General features: G+C 41.9%; 1 protein-coding gene across 3 annotated transcripts in view; it reads left to right on the top strand.

The window, feature by feature from the left end:
* The window catches only part of cpne3 (copine III), a 28,304-nt gene extending 9,661 nt beyond the window's left edge, over nucleotides 1-18,643 (top strand). The window contains exons 8-16 of one of the 3 annotated variants that reach the window (XR_004204025.1): nucleotides 5,822-5,920; nucleotides 6,001-6,147; nucleotides 6,363-6,496; nucleotides 6,921-6,975; nucleotides 14,687-14,738; nucleotides 14,829-14,962; nucleotides 15,149-15,385; nucleotides 15,777-16,028; nucleotides 16,351-18,643. Coding sequence is in view for 2 of the 3 variants with exons in the window: in XM_020509128.2 (XP_020364717.1) it covers nucleotides 5,822-5,920; nucleotides 6,001-6,147; nucleotides 6,363-6,496; nucleotides 6,921-6,975; nucleotides 14,687-14,738; nucleotides 14,829-14,962; nucleotides 15,149-15,385; nucleotides 16,351-16,512 (1,020 nt within the window). In the remaining variant the exon portion in view is untranslated. The remainder of the gene's footprint in view (nucleotides 1-5,821; nucleotides 5,921-6,000; nucleotides 6,148-6,362; nucleotides 6,497-6,920; nucleotides 6,976-14,686; nucleotides 14,739-14,828; nucleotides 14,963-15,148; nucleotides 15,386-15,776; nucleotides 16,029-16,350) is intronic. The other 2 variants (XM_020509129.2, XM_020509128.2) reach the window with 2 other exon arrangements.
* The last annotated feature ends 84 nt before the right edge of the window (nucleotides 18,644-18,727 follow it).

Consider the following 18,727-nt stretch of genomic DNA (forward strand, 5'->3'; position numbering starts at 1 on the left):
TTTGTTATGGGTATACCTATCATCGGCAAAGACTAGCTATGGCAGGGGTGTCAAACTCATTCCATAGAGGTCCTAGTGTCTGCTGGTTTTTGGGTTTTCCTTTCAATTAAGACCTAGACAACCAGGTGAAGGGAGTTAATTAAATAATCAAGCACAAGGGAGGAGCGAAAACCTGCAGACACTCGGCCCTCCGTGGAATGACTAAGATGTTTTTTTGGGGGGATAAGAAAAGGAATACAGCTAAACACAGGCAGTTTTGACTTAAATTTGCTTGAAAATCTATGGCAAGACCTGATCATGGCTGTCTAGCAATGGTCAACAATCAACTTGACAGAGCTTGAATAATGGGCAGATATTGTACAATCCATGTGTGCAAAGCTCTTAGAATCATAAAACACGGGACGAGATGTTAAAAACTGTCCATTGTGCCAATAGATGGAATGCACTCGCATGAGATTTGCCATGATGTTGACAGAGTGGCATGGGAGGTTTATTTCTTAGACTGGGTTAAGATGTCAATTTTGGTACACATCCTCAGTAGTGTGCTTTCGAATCAGTGGGTGTTTCGGCCTTTAATCACTAAACACCCTCATCAAAGGTGGCCAGCTAAAGGGTGATCAAGCCTTAGCTTGTGTTCCATGCCCAATTAAGATGTCCCACGGGACTATGCAAGGCAGGGGCGTCCTCTTCCCTGAGCCAGCCCTACAGCTGACCGCATACCTCATATGCCCTCCTCAAGTTGGAGGGATCTGAATTGGGTTCTCAGGTGGGGGTGGGGTGTCATGAAGTTATAGCCCAGCAAGGGTACTTCCGTTTGATCCAGATCCACTGGCTGCCTCTTTCAGCTGCTTGAGAAACTGCTCTGACGGTCTGCCGCAGAGCCTGTCCATGGATTCCAAGTTCTTTCAGCAACCTGATGGTGGAAGAAGCCACGAATCCTCTGCATCCCACTTCAACTGGCCAGACTTTTGCATTCCAGCCACGCTGAGTTGCATCTGCTGCCAACTCTGTGTAACGCAGTTTCTTACGCTCGTAGGCCTCTTCAACAGAGTTCTCCCACGGGACTGTGAGCTCTATGATGTACACAGCCTTTCGTGAAGGGGACCAGAGTACCATGTCTGGCCTAAGGTTGGTAGAAGCAATCTCAGGTGGAAAAATTAGTTGCTGGCCAATATGCTGGCCAAGTCCCGGGCCATGGCTAGGTGTCCAGTTTCTGGCTTCGTAGGAGGATACTTGGGCCTTTTCTGTCCCTCCCGGATGAATGTTGTTTTGATGGGATTGCTTGTTTTTGGAGGTAATGAATTGGTTGCACTCCTCTTGGTCTCAAGTGCTGCAGCCAGGCTCTTGAGGACCTGATTGTGCCTCCAGGTGTAGCAGCCTTGTGAGAGGCTGGTCTTGCAACCTGTCATTATATGCCTGAGAGTCGCTGGAGCTGGGCAGAGGGGGCAGGTCGAGTCCTCGCCATACCATTGATGTAGATTTTTTGGTGATGGAAGCACATCATAAACAGCTCTTATGATGAAGCTGATGTTGCTTGCCTCCATTTGCCAAAGCTCACTCCAGTTGATCTTTCTCCTCTCCAGGCCTTCCCACCGCGTCCATTGCCCTTAGCAAGAGAGACAGCCTTTGCACTTCTTGCAGTCTCCTCCTGTCTGCGCACTTCCTCGACCACCAGCTTCCTGCGTTCAGATGTTGTTGCCTTATGGAACGTTGGTTTGCTTGCTGCCAGGCCAAAGCCTCCTCTTCCATGCTGGATATTCCCCACAATGTCTTGGTGTCTCAGGGCTGATCTGGCTTGCTGCACAGCCTTGGATGATGTCCATTTCCGTCCAGTTTGTAGGGGAGGTGCAGCCTTGCTAATGGTCTGGTCTTTGGAGTCCTTCAATGTCATCTGAAGTCTTACTTTAGAGCACTTGTACTCCTCCGTTAGACTTGTAAGAGGTAGTTCAAGGACCCCTTTGCCATAGAGGCCGATGTTACTTGGGCATCGTGGGACACCCAGCCATTTCTTCACGTATGAGGTAATGGTTCGCTCCATCTTCTCCACTGTTGTTATTGGGACCTCATAGACGGTGAGTGGCCACATTACCCAGGGGAGAAGTCCAAACTGTAGGCACCAAAGCTTGAGCCTCCCAGGCAGTAGGGTCTTGTTGATGTTCTCAAGACCGTCGGCGATGTCCTGCCTTACTTGCTGCACTTGATCTTTATCCCGGAGGCTTTCGTTGTACCATCTACCCAGGCTCTTGATGGGTTGCTCAGACACCGTTGGTATCGGGTCATCTCCAATGCAGAACCTCACATCTTTAAGCTGTCCCTTGACTATGGAGATGCTTTGAGATTTGCTTGGCTTGATATTCATCCGGGCCCACTTGATGTTATCCTGCAGTTTTGCAAGTAACCGCCTGGTGCATGCTGCAGTGGTTGTCAGTGTAGCCATGTCATCCATGTATGCTCGGATAGGTGGGAGACGGAGCCCTTCCTTAGTTCTCTCACCGCCGACCACCCATCTCGATGCCCTGATGATGACTTCCATGGCCATAGTGAAGGCCAGAGGAGAAATTGTACAGCCTGCCATTATGCCTACTTCCAAGCGCTGCCATGTTGTTGTGAAGTCAGGTGTTGTGAAACACAATTGCAGGTCTTGGAAATAGGCCTTTACCAGTGTAGTGATGGGTTCTGGTACGTGGAAAATGTTGAAGGATTCCCAGAGGAGTTCATGGGGAACTGAGCCAAAGGCATTGGCCAGGTCGAGGAAGATTACATAGAGGTCTCTCTTGTCCTTCTTAGCTGTTTGGATCCAGTGCCAAATCATTCTAGTATGTTCCAGGCAACCAGGGAAACCAGGAATGCCTGCTTTCTGTACAGATGTATCAATGTACTTGTTCCTTTCCAGATAAGTGGACAGCCTCTGTGCTATTATACTGAAAAAGATCTTCCCTTCGACATTGAGAAGGGAGATTGGTCGGAATTGACTGATGTCTGTCGCATCCTTCTCTTTTGGGATTAGCACACCACCAGCCCTTCGCCATGCCTTTGGTATTATTTCCTTCTGCCACACTATCCTCATGAGCCTCCAAAGAAAGCGTAGAACATCCGGGGCGTTCTTGTAGAGCTTGTATGGTACTCCATTAGGCCCAGGAGCCGAGGCTGCTCTTGCTCTTCGGACAACGTTCTCTACTTCCCTCCATTTTGGAGGGTCAGTGTCCAGATTGAATTCTGGTGGTTGAATAGTTGGGACGTCATGTGGGATGATTATCTGCTCATGCCTTTTCATGTCCTGGTGGACCTTTTCCAGATGTTCTTCCAGTTCAGGCTTTGGAGTTTTTAGGATCCTGCACTTTTCCTTTGCGAAGAGATCTTTGACAAACTTAATTTTTTTTTTATAGAACTGTGTTCTTGAGTGTTCCTTCTTCCTACGAAGTTTCCTTAAGTTTTCCGCTCTTCGCAAGGTTGCCAGCCGACATTTAATGTCTGCTTGGAGTAGTAGCATGAGACCTTCTCTCTCTGCATCAGAGGCTTTCTTCCACTGCTTCCTCAGCTGCCTTCTCTCTCTGACAAGTATCTCGATCTCCTGCTGCCTCCTAGATTTGGCTGGCGCGGGTGGTGTCTTGCCACTTCTCCTTTCGTTTACTCCAAAGCGCTCTTCTCCGTAGTGGTAGATAATGTCTCCCATCCTTTCAAGCTTTTTCTCTGCTGTTCCTACCTGTTGTTCAAAGATTTTTGTCAGGTCGTTGTTGATTGTTTCCCACTCTCTCTTTTCAACAGCTTTGGGCCACTTCACACTCGGTCTGTGCCCTTTGATCTTTTCCTCTTTTAGAGGTCTCTGTGGTTGGGTGAGTTCATCCACCGGCATTTCTGTGCTTGTGTTATCCTCCCCGGTTACAGGGGTGCTGATGCTCTGCGAACTTTGGTTTGCGTCCGGTCGCTGTGCTTCATTCGACTGATTTGACTGGCTGGTTCGTAAGAAGTACTGGTCAATACGAGGTCCCTGTCTCTGTTCTCCCAAGCACCTTTTCCTCCCTTGATGGATCCTTAACCCCTTTACCGATGTTACTCTCTCCAAACCACAGCTGCACACCTGAAGTGTGTGTCCTGCTGCTGTTATGGTTGTCTCATATGCTGTGTTCCTACTCGTAGTCGTTTCCGTTCCTGGGTCCGTAACCGTGTGATCAGTCGTTGAGCCATCTTGTGCCCCAGGTCTCGCAGGCTCTAGGGGTATGTTCCTTTGTTGACTTTCAGTAGAGACTTACCAAAAAACGACTCGGCTGTGATCGCCGCCAAAGGTTCTTCTACAAAGTATTGACTGAGGGCTGTGAATTCTTATGTAAATGAGGTATTTTTGTATTTCATTTTCAGTAAATTTGCTAAAACTTCTCACTTATGTTCTCACTTTTATAATGTGTTATTGTATGTAGAACAAAATCAAATCCATTTTGAATTCAGGATGTAACACAATGTGGAATAAGTCAAGGGGTATGAATACTTTCTGAAGACAATGTATGAAGGGCAAAAATCATTACCCCGTCTCTTATTTGTTGAGTTCTTTGCCTTTCTCCATGGTGATGGTTGACATGTTTTTTAAAAGTTTTTATTTATTTTTATAAAAATAAAAAAAATTCTTACATGTGGGTTGCCTCATTTTTATACCCCAGTGAAACAGGAAGCCATGGTTGGCCACAATAAAGTTCCTTAAACTGAGATTAACTTGAAAAAAGTTTAATGTTAATGCAGATTTTATAAGACTCTTCAGGGGTGCCAATCATTTTGACACCTATCTTTTTCAGATTTTTTTGTATTAGTTTAACAATCTCTTTCTCTGAGCAATTGTATTAGTGTAAAATAATATAATTTCCCCAATTTTGGAGGGCGTACAGTATAGCTTAGTATTTGTGTTATTTATATTATAGTCTTTTTGTTGCTTATCTTTATCAAGGGTGCCAATAATGTTGGAGGTGACTGTACTTGTTAACAGTTTTAAACAGAGCGGGGGGGAAATAACTGCATTAACTCACGTTTTATAGTAGATTTTAAATGGTTATCGTTCTCTACTATTAGCTAAGTGGACTACTACTGTACATAATCTGTACAGCATTTGAGGGCATTGATTGATGTTGACAATTGGTGATTTTTCAGCTGTAAATACCCCTAATGCAGTCTTTTAAGGAACAACTGATACCCACACTGGAGGACATGTGAGTTACCCTCGGACCTGGGTTCAAATTTTTGGAGGTTTGATTGAGCCTGCCTGTGTCTACACTTTAAGGACTCTTTCATTGGTTTCAATGTCACAGACAAGCTCAATCGAGCAGGAAACAAATCTTATTTAAACCCAGGTCATCTACCGTCATCAGCACGGTGTGTGTGTCCAACTCCAACCTCATGTGCCTTCAGTAGAAGGGTGAAGTGACTAGTCAGTAGTGGAAGCCTGGAATGGGTGGGGAACACTTACCCTGTAGTAGGCTGTATCCATCCTGTACTGATAGCCACGGTTCCAGCCCTTCCATAGACATCCATATTGTCTTTGTTGGACAAATGGCGGAAGTTGATGAAGCCTCTGTCATCATGGCATCTTTTTGTTGTGCATTAGTGTTAGTTAACTTAGTGTGTGTTACCTTTGCTCTGAGTTTGGTTTGCCGTCTTGGTTTGGTGTTTTCCATTGCATGATCTTGTTCACCCGCGGTCTGATTCTTACTGAGTGTGATGTGAATGATGTTTGTTTGGGGTTTGAAACAGTTTGTGTGTTCATGTTACACACCTTTTTGAGGAGTCATTTTGTGGCTTGTTGCTAACCTGTTAACTCAGACTCTATGCTCGTCCTAAGGTGGAGTGCTACGACTATGACAATGATGGATCTCATGACCTCATTGGAATCTTTGAGACCACCATGACACGACTGCAAGAGGCATCGCGCTCCTCACCGGTGAGATGGAGTGCAAGGGTTACTCTGCGTGTGTCAGCCTGTGTGGTTCTTCTCATCCTTGCTCCTCTGTCCCTCCCCAGGCTGAGTTTGAGTGTATCAACAGTAAAAAGCAACAGAAGAAGAAGGGATACAAAAACTCTGGTGTGGTGAGTGTGAAGCTGTGTCAGGTGGTGAAGGAGTATACCTTCCTGGACTACATCATGGGAGGTTGCCAGATCAACTTCACTGTGAGTAAAGATTTCTCTCTAAATGACCTCTAGCAGAGAAATGGCCCTTTCATGCAGAGTTTTTCTGTGTTGTACATCGCACTTGTCTGTATTTATTATTCATTGTCTTTCAATTTGTGTCCTATGCCTGCCAGCAAAAATGTATTGAAAAAAGTTCATTGAATTGAACTGCCACCACAATAAGCCTTGTCTCTCTGTCTCCCTCTCATCTGTAGGTGGGTATTGACTTCACAGGGTCAAACGGTGACCCCAAGTCTCCCCAGTCTCTCCACTACATCAGTCCACAAGGGGTCAATGAATACCTGTCTGCCATCTGGTCCGTTGGCATGGTGATCCAAGACTACGACAGGTAATCTGACCTGTACTACTCCCCATATGCTACATTATATATGGTGCTGTGTCTGGGGAAACTCACACCCATAATATGCTGAATTATTTTTCCCCATGTAAATGCAATGGTGCTGTATGTTTTTGCTTGAACTGCCTGCCCCTGGAATTGTTGGATGCAAAAATACCATTCTTACCCTTTATCTGGCTTTGCATTCTGTTAACCTTAGGCAATAGTTGTATGTGTGAATGTTAATGATTAGGATAGTGTGTGTGGATTTTCATGTTTAATGATGGAATGTGCTGATGCAAGTTAGCTCTTTAGTTAGACTGAGGTGATTTCCATAGACAAGGTGTGAGGATATGATCCTGCCTCTTAGTTTCCATTGTGGTTGTATCATTGTTTTGAATGATAGGGAAGTATCTGACTGAAATGTTCCCTGCAGTGACAAAATGTTCCCTGCCTTTGGCTTTGGAGCACAGATCCCACCTACCTGGCAGGTAAATATTGATATTTATTTATTTATTTATTTTACTTTTCTTTACTTTATTTAACCAGGTAGGCAAGTTGAGAACAAGTTCTCATTTACAATTGCGACCTGGCCAAGATAAAGCAAAGCAGTTCAACACATACAACGACACAGAGTTACACATGGAGTAAAACAAACATACAGTCAATAATACAGTATAAACAAGTCAATATACGATGTGAGCAAATGAGGTGAGATAAGGGAGGTAAAGGCAAAAAAAAGGCCATGGTGGCAAAGTAAATACAAAATAGCAAGTAAAACACTGGAATGGTAGATTTGCAGTGGAAGAATGTGCAAAGTAGAATGAATATGGTGAACATCATTATCTCTTGTGGACAGATGCATGTAACAGGATAATGCAAGAAAACCCTATCACAAACTAATAGCAAAATCACATTTGGCCGTCACTGTTAGCTAAACGCTAATGAGCGAAAACGAACAAACTAATTGCAAATCCACAAAGTCAAACAAGCTAGTTGCTAACGAATGTCATTTTTGGTGAGTGGACATTTTATGAGCGAAATCGTGCAAATTAACAAAGTTGTAATGCATGCTTTTTTGAAGGAAGAGTAGCATGTGAAGGATGGCATACACTCTGAAGTGATGTCCTGTCACATTACACCTAATCTCATTCCCAGACACTTCTGCCCAAATGCCCGGAAAGTCTGGTGGCCCAACGCACCAAACTTGGCCTTCATTAGTTAGGGTTAGGTTTAAAATCACATTTTAAAAAGATGGATGGGCAGGGATTAGCAATAATTATGACTTTTTGACTGCGTTAAATAGTGACAATGACAAATACTTTACTCAGTAAGGTCACTCCCTTAGAATTCTATGGTCACTCCCACTAAGGCCAACTTTGAATGGTTGATGTCCCAGGCTTATATGTGCTGTGTGTGCAATAGTCTGGGGAGGACATTACACCAATAAACTCTTACCTTGAAGAAAGCCCCCCAACCTAAAGAAATTGAAAATGTATTTTTTCTGGAACCAAGTTACATGTTCCTCAGTAAACGAACACGCACACAACAAAAACAAGCCATACCGCGCTGTGCTGTGCCCAGTCAAGTCTTTGACACATTCACCCACTTCCCCTTGCTGAAAGATGAGCCACAAAATGTTGCACCAATGTAACAGGTTGTAATCGAGGCCTGGACTCCAACATGGGAACATAAGAGGAATACCTGGTGCGTTAGTCTCAGGTTGGACTATTCCAAATCATCTTGGTTCTGACACATACACACACAAGCTTTTCCCTACAGTAACCTGTGGATCGTGAGAACCTTCATAAATCAGCAGAATGTTAATAACCTATTTAATGACACTTTATGTAGTGTCCTGTAATACTTAGTTTGAAGTGAGACACCTTCGGTCATTCATAAGACATCCATAAAGACTATCGCATGACACTATACTTAATTTAAAGTCAGATCCATTTGGTAATTTTATAACACATACATAGATTTCTTGTATCATGACCCTAGTGTTTTTTTTACATTGGATAAAAGTAGAAACTCAGAGCTAGAAAATGGTATATCATTCACTAAAGTTGAGGAACAATGGGAAAGTAATTCTGCTTTGAAAATTGAAAAACTTGTAACCCCACTTTTGAGAAAATAGCCCTTGAATGTTTTGGTACACCTGCTGGAGAGATTTTGTCTACACCCATTCAGCATTGTTCACACCCTCTTAGGCTTTAGCCCCACCCATCTCTTTAAGGATTCACATGTGAGGCCATGTGCGAAACAGAGTGAGTACGGTACTAAGCAACCAAAGATTTCAAGACTAAAGGCTGGTTTATACTACGTCTATCGACATGTCTGTAGACAGTTGTCACAGTGACATCATGAACATTCTATTGTCATTATGAAAAAGTATAAACACAAAAACGACAGGCTGTATGACATCAGCAGCCTGGTAGTCCAAAATAGCGTAGTGTATTTTAACAACAAATCCATCTGTTTAAAAATGTATTTAGTATATATCAATCTAGCAAACCATGCAACCAAGCAACTTTCTAACCAACGTTTTGGGTTGTTTCTTGCTTGTTAGCTAGCTAACGTTAAGTTTGCTGACTAGCCAATTCAAATAATGACCATTTCATAGCTGACAATGCCTTAACTTTAGCTAATTTGTATTCATTATTACAGAAAATAAACTCACAATAAGATCATTATTTAAAAGTTAATGGCGAGCTAATTACTGATAATAGCTTATAGTTGTGAGTGCGATGAAATAAAAGCAGGGCATTCTACTGGATTATTTTTTAACTTGGACACTCTTGTTTGCCTAACGTTATATCCTAATTCGACTTTGGTGCAGGTCATGTTGTTCTTCACATTACCGTCTCTGGTAAGCACACATATCAAGTAAAATCAAAGTTTATTTGTCACATGTACAGGATACAGAAGGTGTAAACGGTACAGTGAAATGATTACTTGCATAATGGAGTCTTTTGTTAAATCCCAACTCATAACGTTACTACCATGCATGAATCTGCAGGTAGCTAAAGCAAACCAACTAGGTTTAATGTTAGCTTATGCTTTACCTTGCAATGAAAATGACTTTGACAAAATTAGAAACTTAAATTAGAAAATGTTGCTAGTGAGACTCTTACCAGTATACATGGATGAATGCTTCTCCCTCTCCGTCACAGATGCCATGGTTGCCCTTAGTTTGAAGATATAGTCCAGAGACACGTGTTTTATACAACAGCCTTCTGTGTGTTCTCATTTCGACTCCCTCCGCATATTTGCAATCAAACGCCAGAATTTTCTCCATCTCCTTAGCTATCATACTCTGCTTCCACTGGGCATTCCACTGATTTCAAAACTCCGTCTTCCAGAAAGTGGAGAGCATTAGCAACACTTTTGCAGTTCTTCTTTCATAAAAGCCACGTTAGAAAGGATTACCTGAGCAGCTCATGTTACAGAGAAGTGTGCCACATGGCAGACCAATCTGAACTCATCATGTCCAGCCATTATTGGGAAGGTTCCTGACTCTTTCTGTGGCTAAACCAACTAGGCTTGTATTATAACCATTTTATTTCTATTTACAGATGGCATACACATTTGTTATTAAGGCACATGAAAGTTCCATGTTCCTGTTTAGTAGTGATGTGCGACATACGCCTAGTTTCCTGAAACAAGTCATTAACTATTAAGGTCAGACACCTATGGTCATTCATAACACATACATAAAGGCTTAATGCTTTAAACACAAATGTATTAACACTTAGGGAATCATCACTAACAGCTGAAACAATAATCATTAGACATGTTTAAACCATACATTTTATTTGTACATTTTTTAAACAATACAAATACATTAAGTTTCTAAAAGTTCAGCAATGCAATTACATTAAATATTACACGGGGCTGTGAATAGTGTAGCTTGTCCCTGAGCTGGCGGACGAATGTTTCTTGCCGCTCTTCCTGCTGGAGGTACTGCATGTTGGTTCCTACCTTAAAGTAACATCAGAGAAAGTTAGCAGGTCTGTTAGGAAATGCCTTTGTCACAGCATCTGGATAAGGGGAAGATTGGGAAACTTCATATTATTATGTTATACTATAAGAAGTATATTATACTTCTTTAATTTACAAATCTCATGATGTGACATGGCTCTATCAAGGGGATTTGTATTAATCTGAGCCTGCTAGCTAGCTAAATTTAATCTAACTGCTGTGATGTCACCGACATTATTTGAAACAACGACTGAGCTAGCTACAGTATGTAATTTAACTCGACACTTAACTACCTCAGTACAAACTAATTTAAATGTAAAAAAATAAAGCTTAACTTGTTTTTCGCTGTCCAGTGGCATTTGTTTTGCGAACTCATCACCCGATCAGCGTCTCGTCAGCAACACTAAAAAAGTACTGCCTGATCATGGATTTTCAGAAATGTTCTAAATAAATGTCCCCACCATTCATGATATATTTCTACAAATTAACAATGATTCATATTTGTTCATATTTAAGTGACATTTGAATTCAATCTGGCTTTTAAAACCTGTTCCATGGTCAAGTAAATGCACACAATGCGAATCACTGTATATGGAATACATATTTGCTTAGAGCAAGAACCATTTTCGGTGCAGCAGTATAGGTATTTTAGGGAATGCTCAGTAGGATCTGTAGAATGCATATATGGTGTGATTTCATGGGGCACTGAATAATATGGAGTGTTGCTGGCCTTTTACTCCACCCATTTCCATTGGTGGCCGAATCACATACAGTTGAAGTCAGAAGTTTACATACACTTAGGTTGGAGTCATTAAAACTTGTTTTTCAACCACTCCACAAATTTCTTGTTAACAAACTATAGTTTTGGCAAGTCGGTTAGGACAGCTACTTTGTGCATGACACAAGTAATTTTCCAACAATTGTTTAGAGACAGATTATTTCACTTAATTCACTGTATTACAATTCCAGTTGGTCAGAAGTTTACATACACTACACTAAGTTGACTGCCTTGAAACAGCTTGGAAAATTCCAGGAAATTATGTCATGGCTTTAGAAGCTTCTGATAGGCTAATTGACATTGTTTGAGTCAATTGGAGGTGTTCCTGTGGATGTATTTAAAGGCCCACCTTCAAACTCAGTGCCTCTTTGCTTGACATCATGGGAAAATCAAAAGACATCAGCCAAGACCTTAAAAAATTAATTGTAGACCTCCACAAGTCTGGTTCATCCTTGGGATCAATTTCCAAATGCCTGAAGGTACCACGTTCATCTGTACAAACAATAGTATAAACACCATGGGACCACACAGCCGTCATACCGCTCAGGAAGGAGACGCGTTCTGTCTCCTAGAGATGAACGTACTTTGGTGGGAAAAGTGCAAATCAATCCTAGAACAACAGCAAAGGACCTTGTGAAGATGCTGGAGGAAACGGGTACAAAAGTATCTATATCCACAGTAAAACGAGTCCTTTATCGACATAACCTGAAAGGCCGCTCAGCAAGGAAGAAGCCATTGCTCCAAAACCTCCATAAAAAAAGCCAGACTACGGTTTGCAACTGCACATGGGGACAAAGATTGTACTTTTTGGAGAAATGTCCTCTGGTCTGATGGGGGGAAAAAATAGAACTGTTTGGCCATAATGAGCATCGTTATGTTTGGAGGAAAAAGAGGTTGCAAGCCGAAGAACACCATCCCAACCGTGAAGCACGGGGGTGGCAGCATCATGTTGTGGGGGTGCTTTTCTGAAGGAGGGACTGGTGCACTTCACAAAATACAGTGGGGCAAAAAAGTATTTAGTCAGCTTCCAATTGTGCAAGTTCTCCCACTTAAAAAGATAAGAGGCCTGTAATTTTCATCATAGGTACACTTCAACTATGACAGACAAAATGAGAGAAAAAAAATCCTGAAAATCACATTGTAGGATTTTTTATGAATTTGCAAATGGTGGAAAATAAGTATTTGGTCAATAACAAAAGTTTCTCAATAATTTGTTATATACCCTTTGTTGGCAGAGGTCAAACGTTTCCTGTAAGTCTTCACAAGGTTTTCACACACTGTTGCTGATATTTTGGCCCATTCCTCCATGCAGATCTCCTCTTGAGCAGTGATGTTTTGGGGCTGTTGCTGAGCAACACGGACATTCAACTCCCTCCAAAGATTTTCTATGGGGTTGAGATCTGGAGACTGGCTAGGCCACTCCAGGACCTTGAAATGCTTCTTACGAAGCCACTCCTTCGTTGCCCGGGCGGTGTGTTTGGGATCATTGTCATGCTGAAAGACCCAGCCACGTTTAATCTTCAATGCCCTTGCTGATGGGAGGAGGTTTTCACTCAAAATCTCACGATACATGGCCCCATTCATTCTTTTCTTTACACGGATCAGTCGTCCTGGTCACTTTGCAGAAAAACAGCCCCAAAGCATGATGTTTCCACCCCATGCTTCACAGTAGGTATGGTGTTCTTTGGATGCAACTCAGCATTCTTTGTCCTCCAAACAAGACAAGTTGAGTTTTTACCAAAAAGTTATATTTTGGTTTCATCTGACCATATGACATTCTCCCAATCTTCTTCTGGATCATCCAAATGCTCTCTAGCAAACTTCAGGCGGGCCTGGACATGTACTGGCTTAAGCAGGGGGACACGTCTGGCACTGCAGGATTTGAGTCCCTGGCGGCGTAGTGTGTTACTGATGGTAGGCTTTGTTACTTTGGTCCCATCTCTCTGCAGGTCATTCACTAGGTCCCCCCGTGTGGTTCTGGGATTTTTGCTCACCGTTCTTGTGATCATTTTGACCCCACGGGGTGAGATTTTGCTTGGAGCCCCAGATCGAGGGAGATTATCAGTGGTCTTGTATGTCTTCCATTTCCTAATAATTGCTCCCACAGTTGATTTCTTCAAACCAAGCTGCTTACCTATTGCAGATTCAGTCTTCCCAGCCTGGTGCAGGTCTACAATTTTGTTTCTGGTGTCCTTTGACAGCTCTTTGGTCTTGGCCATAGTGGAGTTTGGAGTGTGACTGTTTGAGGTTGTGGACAGGTGTCTTTTATACTGATAACAAGTTCAAACAGGTGTCATTAATACAGGTAATGAGTGGAGGACAGAGGAGCCTCTTAAAGAAGTTACAGGTCTGTGAGAGCCAGAAATCTTGCTTGTTTGTAGGTGACCAAATACTTATTTTCCACCATAATTTGCAAATAAATTCATAAAAAAATCCTACAATGTGATTTTCTGAATTTTCTTATTTTGTCTGTCATAGTTGAAGTGTACCTATGATGAAAATTACAGGCCTCATCTTTTTAAGTGGGAGAACTTGCACAATCGGTGGCTGACTCAATACTTTTTTGCCCCACTGTAGATGGCATCATGAGGCAGGAAAATGATGTGGATATACTGAAGCAACATCTCAAGACATCAGTCAGGAAGTTAAAGCTTAGTCGCGTTAAAGCTTAGTCGCAAATGTGTCTTCCAAATGGACAATGACCATAAGCATACTTCCAATTTGTGGCAAAATGGCTTAAAGATAACAAAGTCAAGGTGTTGGAGTGGCCATCACAAAGCCCTGACCTCAATCCTATAGAAAATATGTGGGCAGAACTGAAAAGGCGTGTGTGAGCAAGGCCTACACCAGCTCTGTTAGGAGGAATGGGCCAAAATTCACATGACCTTATTGTGGGAAGCTTGTAGAAGGCTACCCAAAATGTTTGACCCAAGTTAAACAATTTAAAGGCAATGCTAACAAATACTAATTGACTGTATGTATACTTCTGACCCACTGGGAATGTGATGAAATAAATAAAAGCTGAAATAAATAATTCTCTACTATTATTCTGACATTTCACCATCTTAAAATAAAGTGGTTATCCTAACTGACCTAAGACAGGGAATTATTACAAGGATTAAATGTCAGGATTTGTGAAAAACTGAGTTTAAATGTATTTGGCTAAGGTGTATGTTAACTTCTGACTTCAACTGTAGATATAAGTGCCACCTTTTTATAAAGCATAGGTTTGTCATATTTTACAGTGGGTTGTGCCACATTTTTTAAACCATTTATAATGCATGACATACAGTTATAGATTAACACTTATGTGTTTTTTTATAAAGGCTTTATGGAGCCTTTATAAGCTGAACATTTCAATCGAGACCCATTTGGGTCTACAAGTATTATTTATATCAGAAATTCTCATTAAATTGTTCTGGATGTATTGTGTTTTACAGGTTTCTCATGAGTTCCCTCTCAATTTCAACCCTGCAAATCCATTCTGTGCAGGTATGTTTGCAGACAGTTTTTGAAGGAAACCGTTATAATATGGTAATATAGGGTTTGGGAGTTTTTCACAGTATGTGTGTGCGTCTACAGGTATCGAGGGTGTAGTGGAGGCCTACAGAGTGTGTCTTCCCCAGGTGAAGCTCTACGGTCCCACTAACTTCTCTCCCATCATCAACCATGTAGCCCGCTTCGCTATGCAGGCTACCCAGCAGAAAACTGCCTCTGTGAGTAGCTACAGTATGCTTCATACTGTACTGCCTCTGTCTGTACTGTAAAGTTTTCCAGCACACAGCTTTGACCTACTACAGTAGCTATGTTTGTTGACTGTACTTCAAACAACATGTATTGTTGATTTCAACCTCAAATAGCCTAATTCATACTCCTCATCCTCTTCTCCTCCCTCTTCCAAGCAATACTTTGTCCTCCTGATCATAACGGACGGCGTGATCACGGATCTGGACCAGACACGCTCCGCCATCGTTAATGCCTCCCGTCTGCCCATGTCCATTATCATCATCGGTGTGGGCGGGGCCGACTTCACCGCCATGGAGTTCCTGGACGGTGACGACGGGCGGCTCAGAGCGCCAACGGGAGAGACTGCTGCACGGGACATAGTCCAGTTTGTCCCCTTCAGACAGTTCCAGAACGTGAGTAGATCGTCATGCTGCTTCTAGCTGCTCTGCTCTCTGGAAAGGCTTGGATGATGGTATCCATATGTTTCTACAACATTGTTCATAGGATGACTGAGGTGTTGATACCATTAGAAAAATATCCACAATTATGGCATCATTGACTTGAGTGTGAATCCTGTTCTGCTCATTCTAGGTCTGTGGGTGTAGTCTCCTGTGTACCGACTAACTGCCAGCTTTAAGGCCACCCAGCATAGGTTTAACCACCTCAAATTATCAAAAACATCTCCTTTCCAATCATCATGGATCCTCAATTGCTGAAATCTGCATCACTGAAACTATCCCCCCCCCCAACCCTTAGAGCCTCTCCCACCCAGCATTGTTACTGTACCTTCTCATCTTGTTTCAGGCACCCAGGGAAGCTCTTGCTCAAAGCGTACTGGCAGAGTTGCCTGGACAAGTGGTGTCCTACTTCAGTATACACAAACTGAAGCCTCCCCATGACCCTGAGTCCCAGCCCTCAGCCCCATCAGCCTCAGCCCTATGAGTCCCAGCCTCAGCCCAGTACTTCGTAGAAATGTAGGGATACATCCCCCAAATGCTTCAGCTACTCCCCATTGGCTTCTTCAACCCAACCCCTGCCTGTGTGCTTGCTTCCATGGTACGCCTGTCCTAGCTACTAGCTAGCTTAGAATAATCGTAGAGCATGGCTGCTTGCAGGGCTCACCCAGCCCTATTGTTGTCATTGGTTATTTTGTATGAAAGTACAAGGGACTTGAATGAAAGTAGTCCTATTCAATGCATTGTTCTGCTCACGCCTGTATTGTCAGCCTGGTATTTAATCATTGTGAAAATGCCTGCCCTATATGATCAGTTGTCACAAATAGATACAAATTTTCTCAAATGTTTTTTGCCTCTCTCTGCATTTTCCTTAATTGTCTCTTTACTTTCCCCATTCCCCCCTCTTTTCTTTCCATCTCCAGTCTCCTAAAGAAGCTCTGGCCCAGTCTGTGTTGGCTGAAGTCCCTGGTCAGGTGGTCACCTACTTCAACTTGAACAAGCTGAGTCCTCCAAACACTGACACTCCCCCTGCCCCCGTCCCTACACCGCCAGCTACTGCAGACATGCCCACCCTCACCTCCTAGTGCCCAGGAGAGGAAACAACCCCAGTACCAACCCATCCCCACCTGATCGAAGACGAGTAGACAGTCGCTCATCTCAGTAGCTACCATAAGCACTCTCTGCTAATTATCATTGTGTCAAAGGGATCATGACAGGTATACAAAGCTCTAGCCATTACTAACTAGCATGTGTCAGGTTGAATTGAGCAGGATGGAAGTTTTTTAGGAGGAAATTCTACAAAACACTGCATGTGTACTTACAGCAACCAACAACACATTGGTCCAGTCTGGCTTGTTCCCAATCTCCATCAGTAGGCCAGTCCCAGAAGCATGTGTACATATACCCATATGCACAGTGTCTAGTGAAAGTCTACACATCCCTTGCACAGTTGTCACATTTTGCTGCCTTAAAACTAAATCTAAAAAGGGATTAAATTGTATTTCTTCCTACGATATATATTGCAATTTGATGTTCCAAACATATTGCTCACTATATGTCTGCTGAACGCATGATAATTCTTTTTTTTTTAATCAGTCATGGAAAGGAAAGTGTTGGCTTACTATTTAAAAAGATGGAGAACAAGCTATAGGATGAAAAATACTGGCGTTTTGGCGCAGGAACAGCCGACGAGCCAAACTATTTTTATATATTTTTTTTTACAAATCAATACTTGTCAAAGTATCGATATAATATCGTGACATGTAACTATCAATTACTGCCCATCACTACTTTAACTGCTGCCGAAGGTGCTTCCACCAAGTATTAACTCTGGGGTGTAAAAGACGTACATTTTTTGTAATTCATTTTGACAATTTTCTTTACTTCATTCAATTTGAAAATGTGGAGCAGGCTGTTTAGATCAGTATGAAAAAACATCTAATGAAATCCCTTTTAAAGATGTAAAATGTGACAACTGTGGAAGGGTCGTGTAGACTCACTAGGCAATGGCAATCTTTTTTTAAGTAGCCTAATGCTTCTTAGTTTTCTATTTTATACTGTTTTGCCTTTTTTAGTAGACACTTATCCAGAGCAACTTACAGGAGCAATTATGGTTAAGTGCCTTGCTCAACGACATATTTTTCACTTAGTCAGCTTGGGATTCGAACCAGTAACCTTAGTTACTGGCCCAACGCTCTTAACGGCTAGGCTATCTGCCACCCTATTTCACTATAAACCTTGCTTCATCAGATGTTTTTTTTATAGTTTGGCACATTTGTATATTTTTACTAAGTTTAATGCTCAGTATAGATTCGTTTTCCAGTTGTGAGTAGCATTATATCTACAGTAATTATCCAGTCCTCAAAATAATTTTGAGGTAAATTTTGTTTATTCAAACAGGCTAAATTCATGCTTCTTTTTAAGTGATGGTTTTTAAACTGACAGTTTAGCAAATTGGATATTGTGTTGTGAATGCAGCTTTTGAGTGAATGACATTCATAGTGTATTAATCGTTCCACTCCAGAATAATGCTGATTTCTTGATGTTTGTGTATTGAGTCACTATAGAGCGCTCGTTTTTCTTCCTCTTGTGCCAATTATGCTTGCAGAGACACTTTATGGACTAGCTTGCAGAGTTCCTATTCCATTTGAGCATAAATAATTAAATTAAATTATGACCATATTAATTATGTAAATGTCAGCTTTAGCATACATTTTGTGTTTATATTGATAAACAATTTACTTTAACTTCTCCTTCCCCACTGATAATTGATCAGGTTTAAACTGGAATTTCAACTTCAACTGTATTAGTTATTTTGTCATTCATAATTTGTTTATGGGTTCCTATAAATTGAAGGCCTTATATTATAGATACTACTACAGTATAATAAGTAACACAATCAAATGGTTCTTTCTGCTCTTCCAAGTTATGTCAATGTCCTATATTATATTATATCCTGGGTGGTTCGAGCCCTGAATGCTGATTAGCTTAAAGCAGTTGTATATCAGACCGAATACCATGGGTATGACAAAAAAAGTAATTTTTACTGTTCTAATTAGTTGCGTCGTGCATAAGAGCAGCCCGTAGCCATATACCACACCCTCTCTGGCCTTACGTGTGCCTTGTGCCATTTATAGCTGTTTTTCCCCCAAAGGAATCGAGCATATTTCTAATATTGTATGATGATCACAAGTAAACGTTGTTTATCTACCACAATGTGTGTCTCATCTTTCTTAGGTGGAAAAAAAAGTTTGCTGCTTCAACTTGTTTTTTTAATGTTACATGGATTCCATAGGATTC

Source organism: Oncorhynchus kisutch, linkage group LG18 (genome assembly GCF_002021735.2).
Source record: "Oncorhynchus kisutch isolate 150728-3 linkage group LG18, Okis_V2, whole genome shotgun sequence".
In the NCBI taxonomy this organism is placed as follows: Eukaryota; Metazoa; Chordata; class Actinopteri; order Salmoniformes; family Salmonidae; genus Oncorhynchus; species Oncorhynchus kisutch.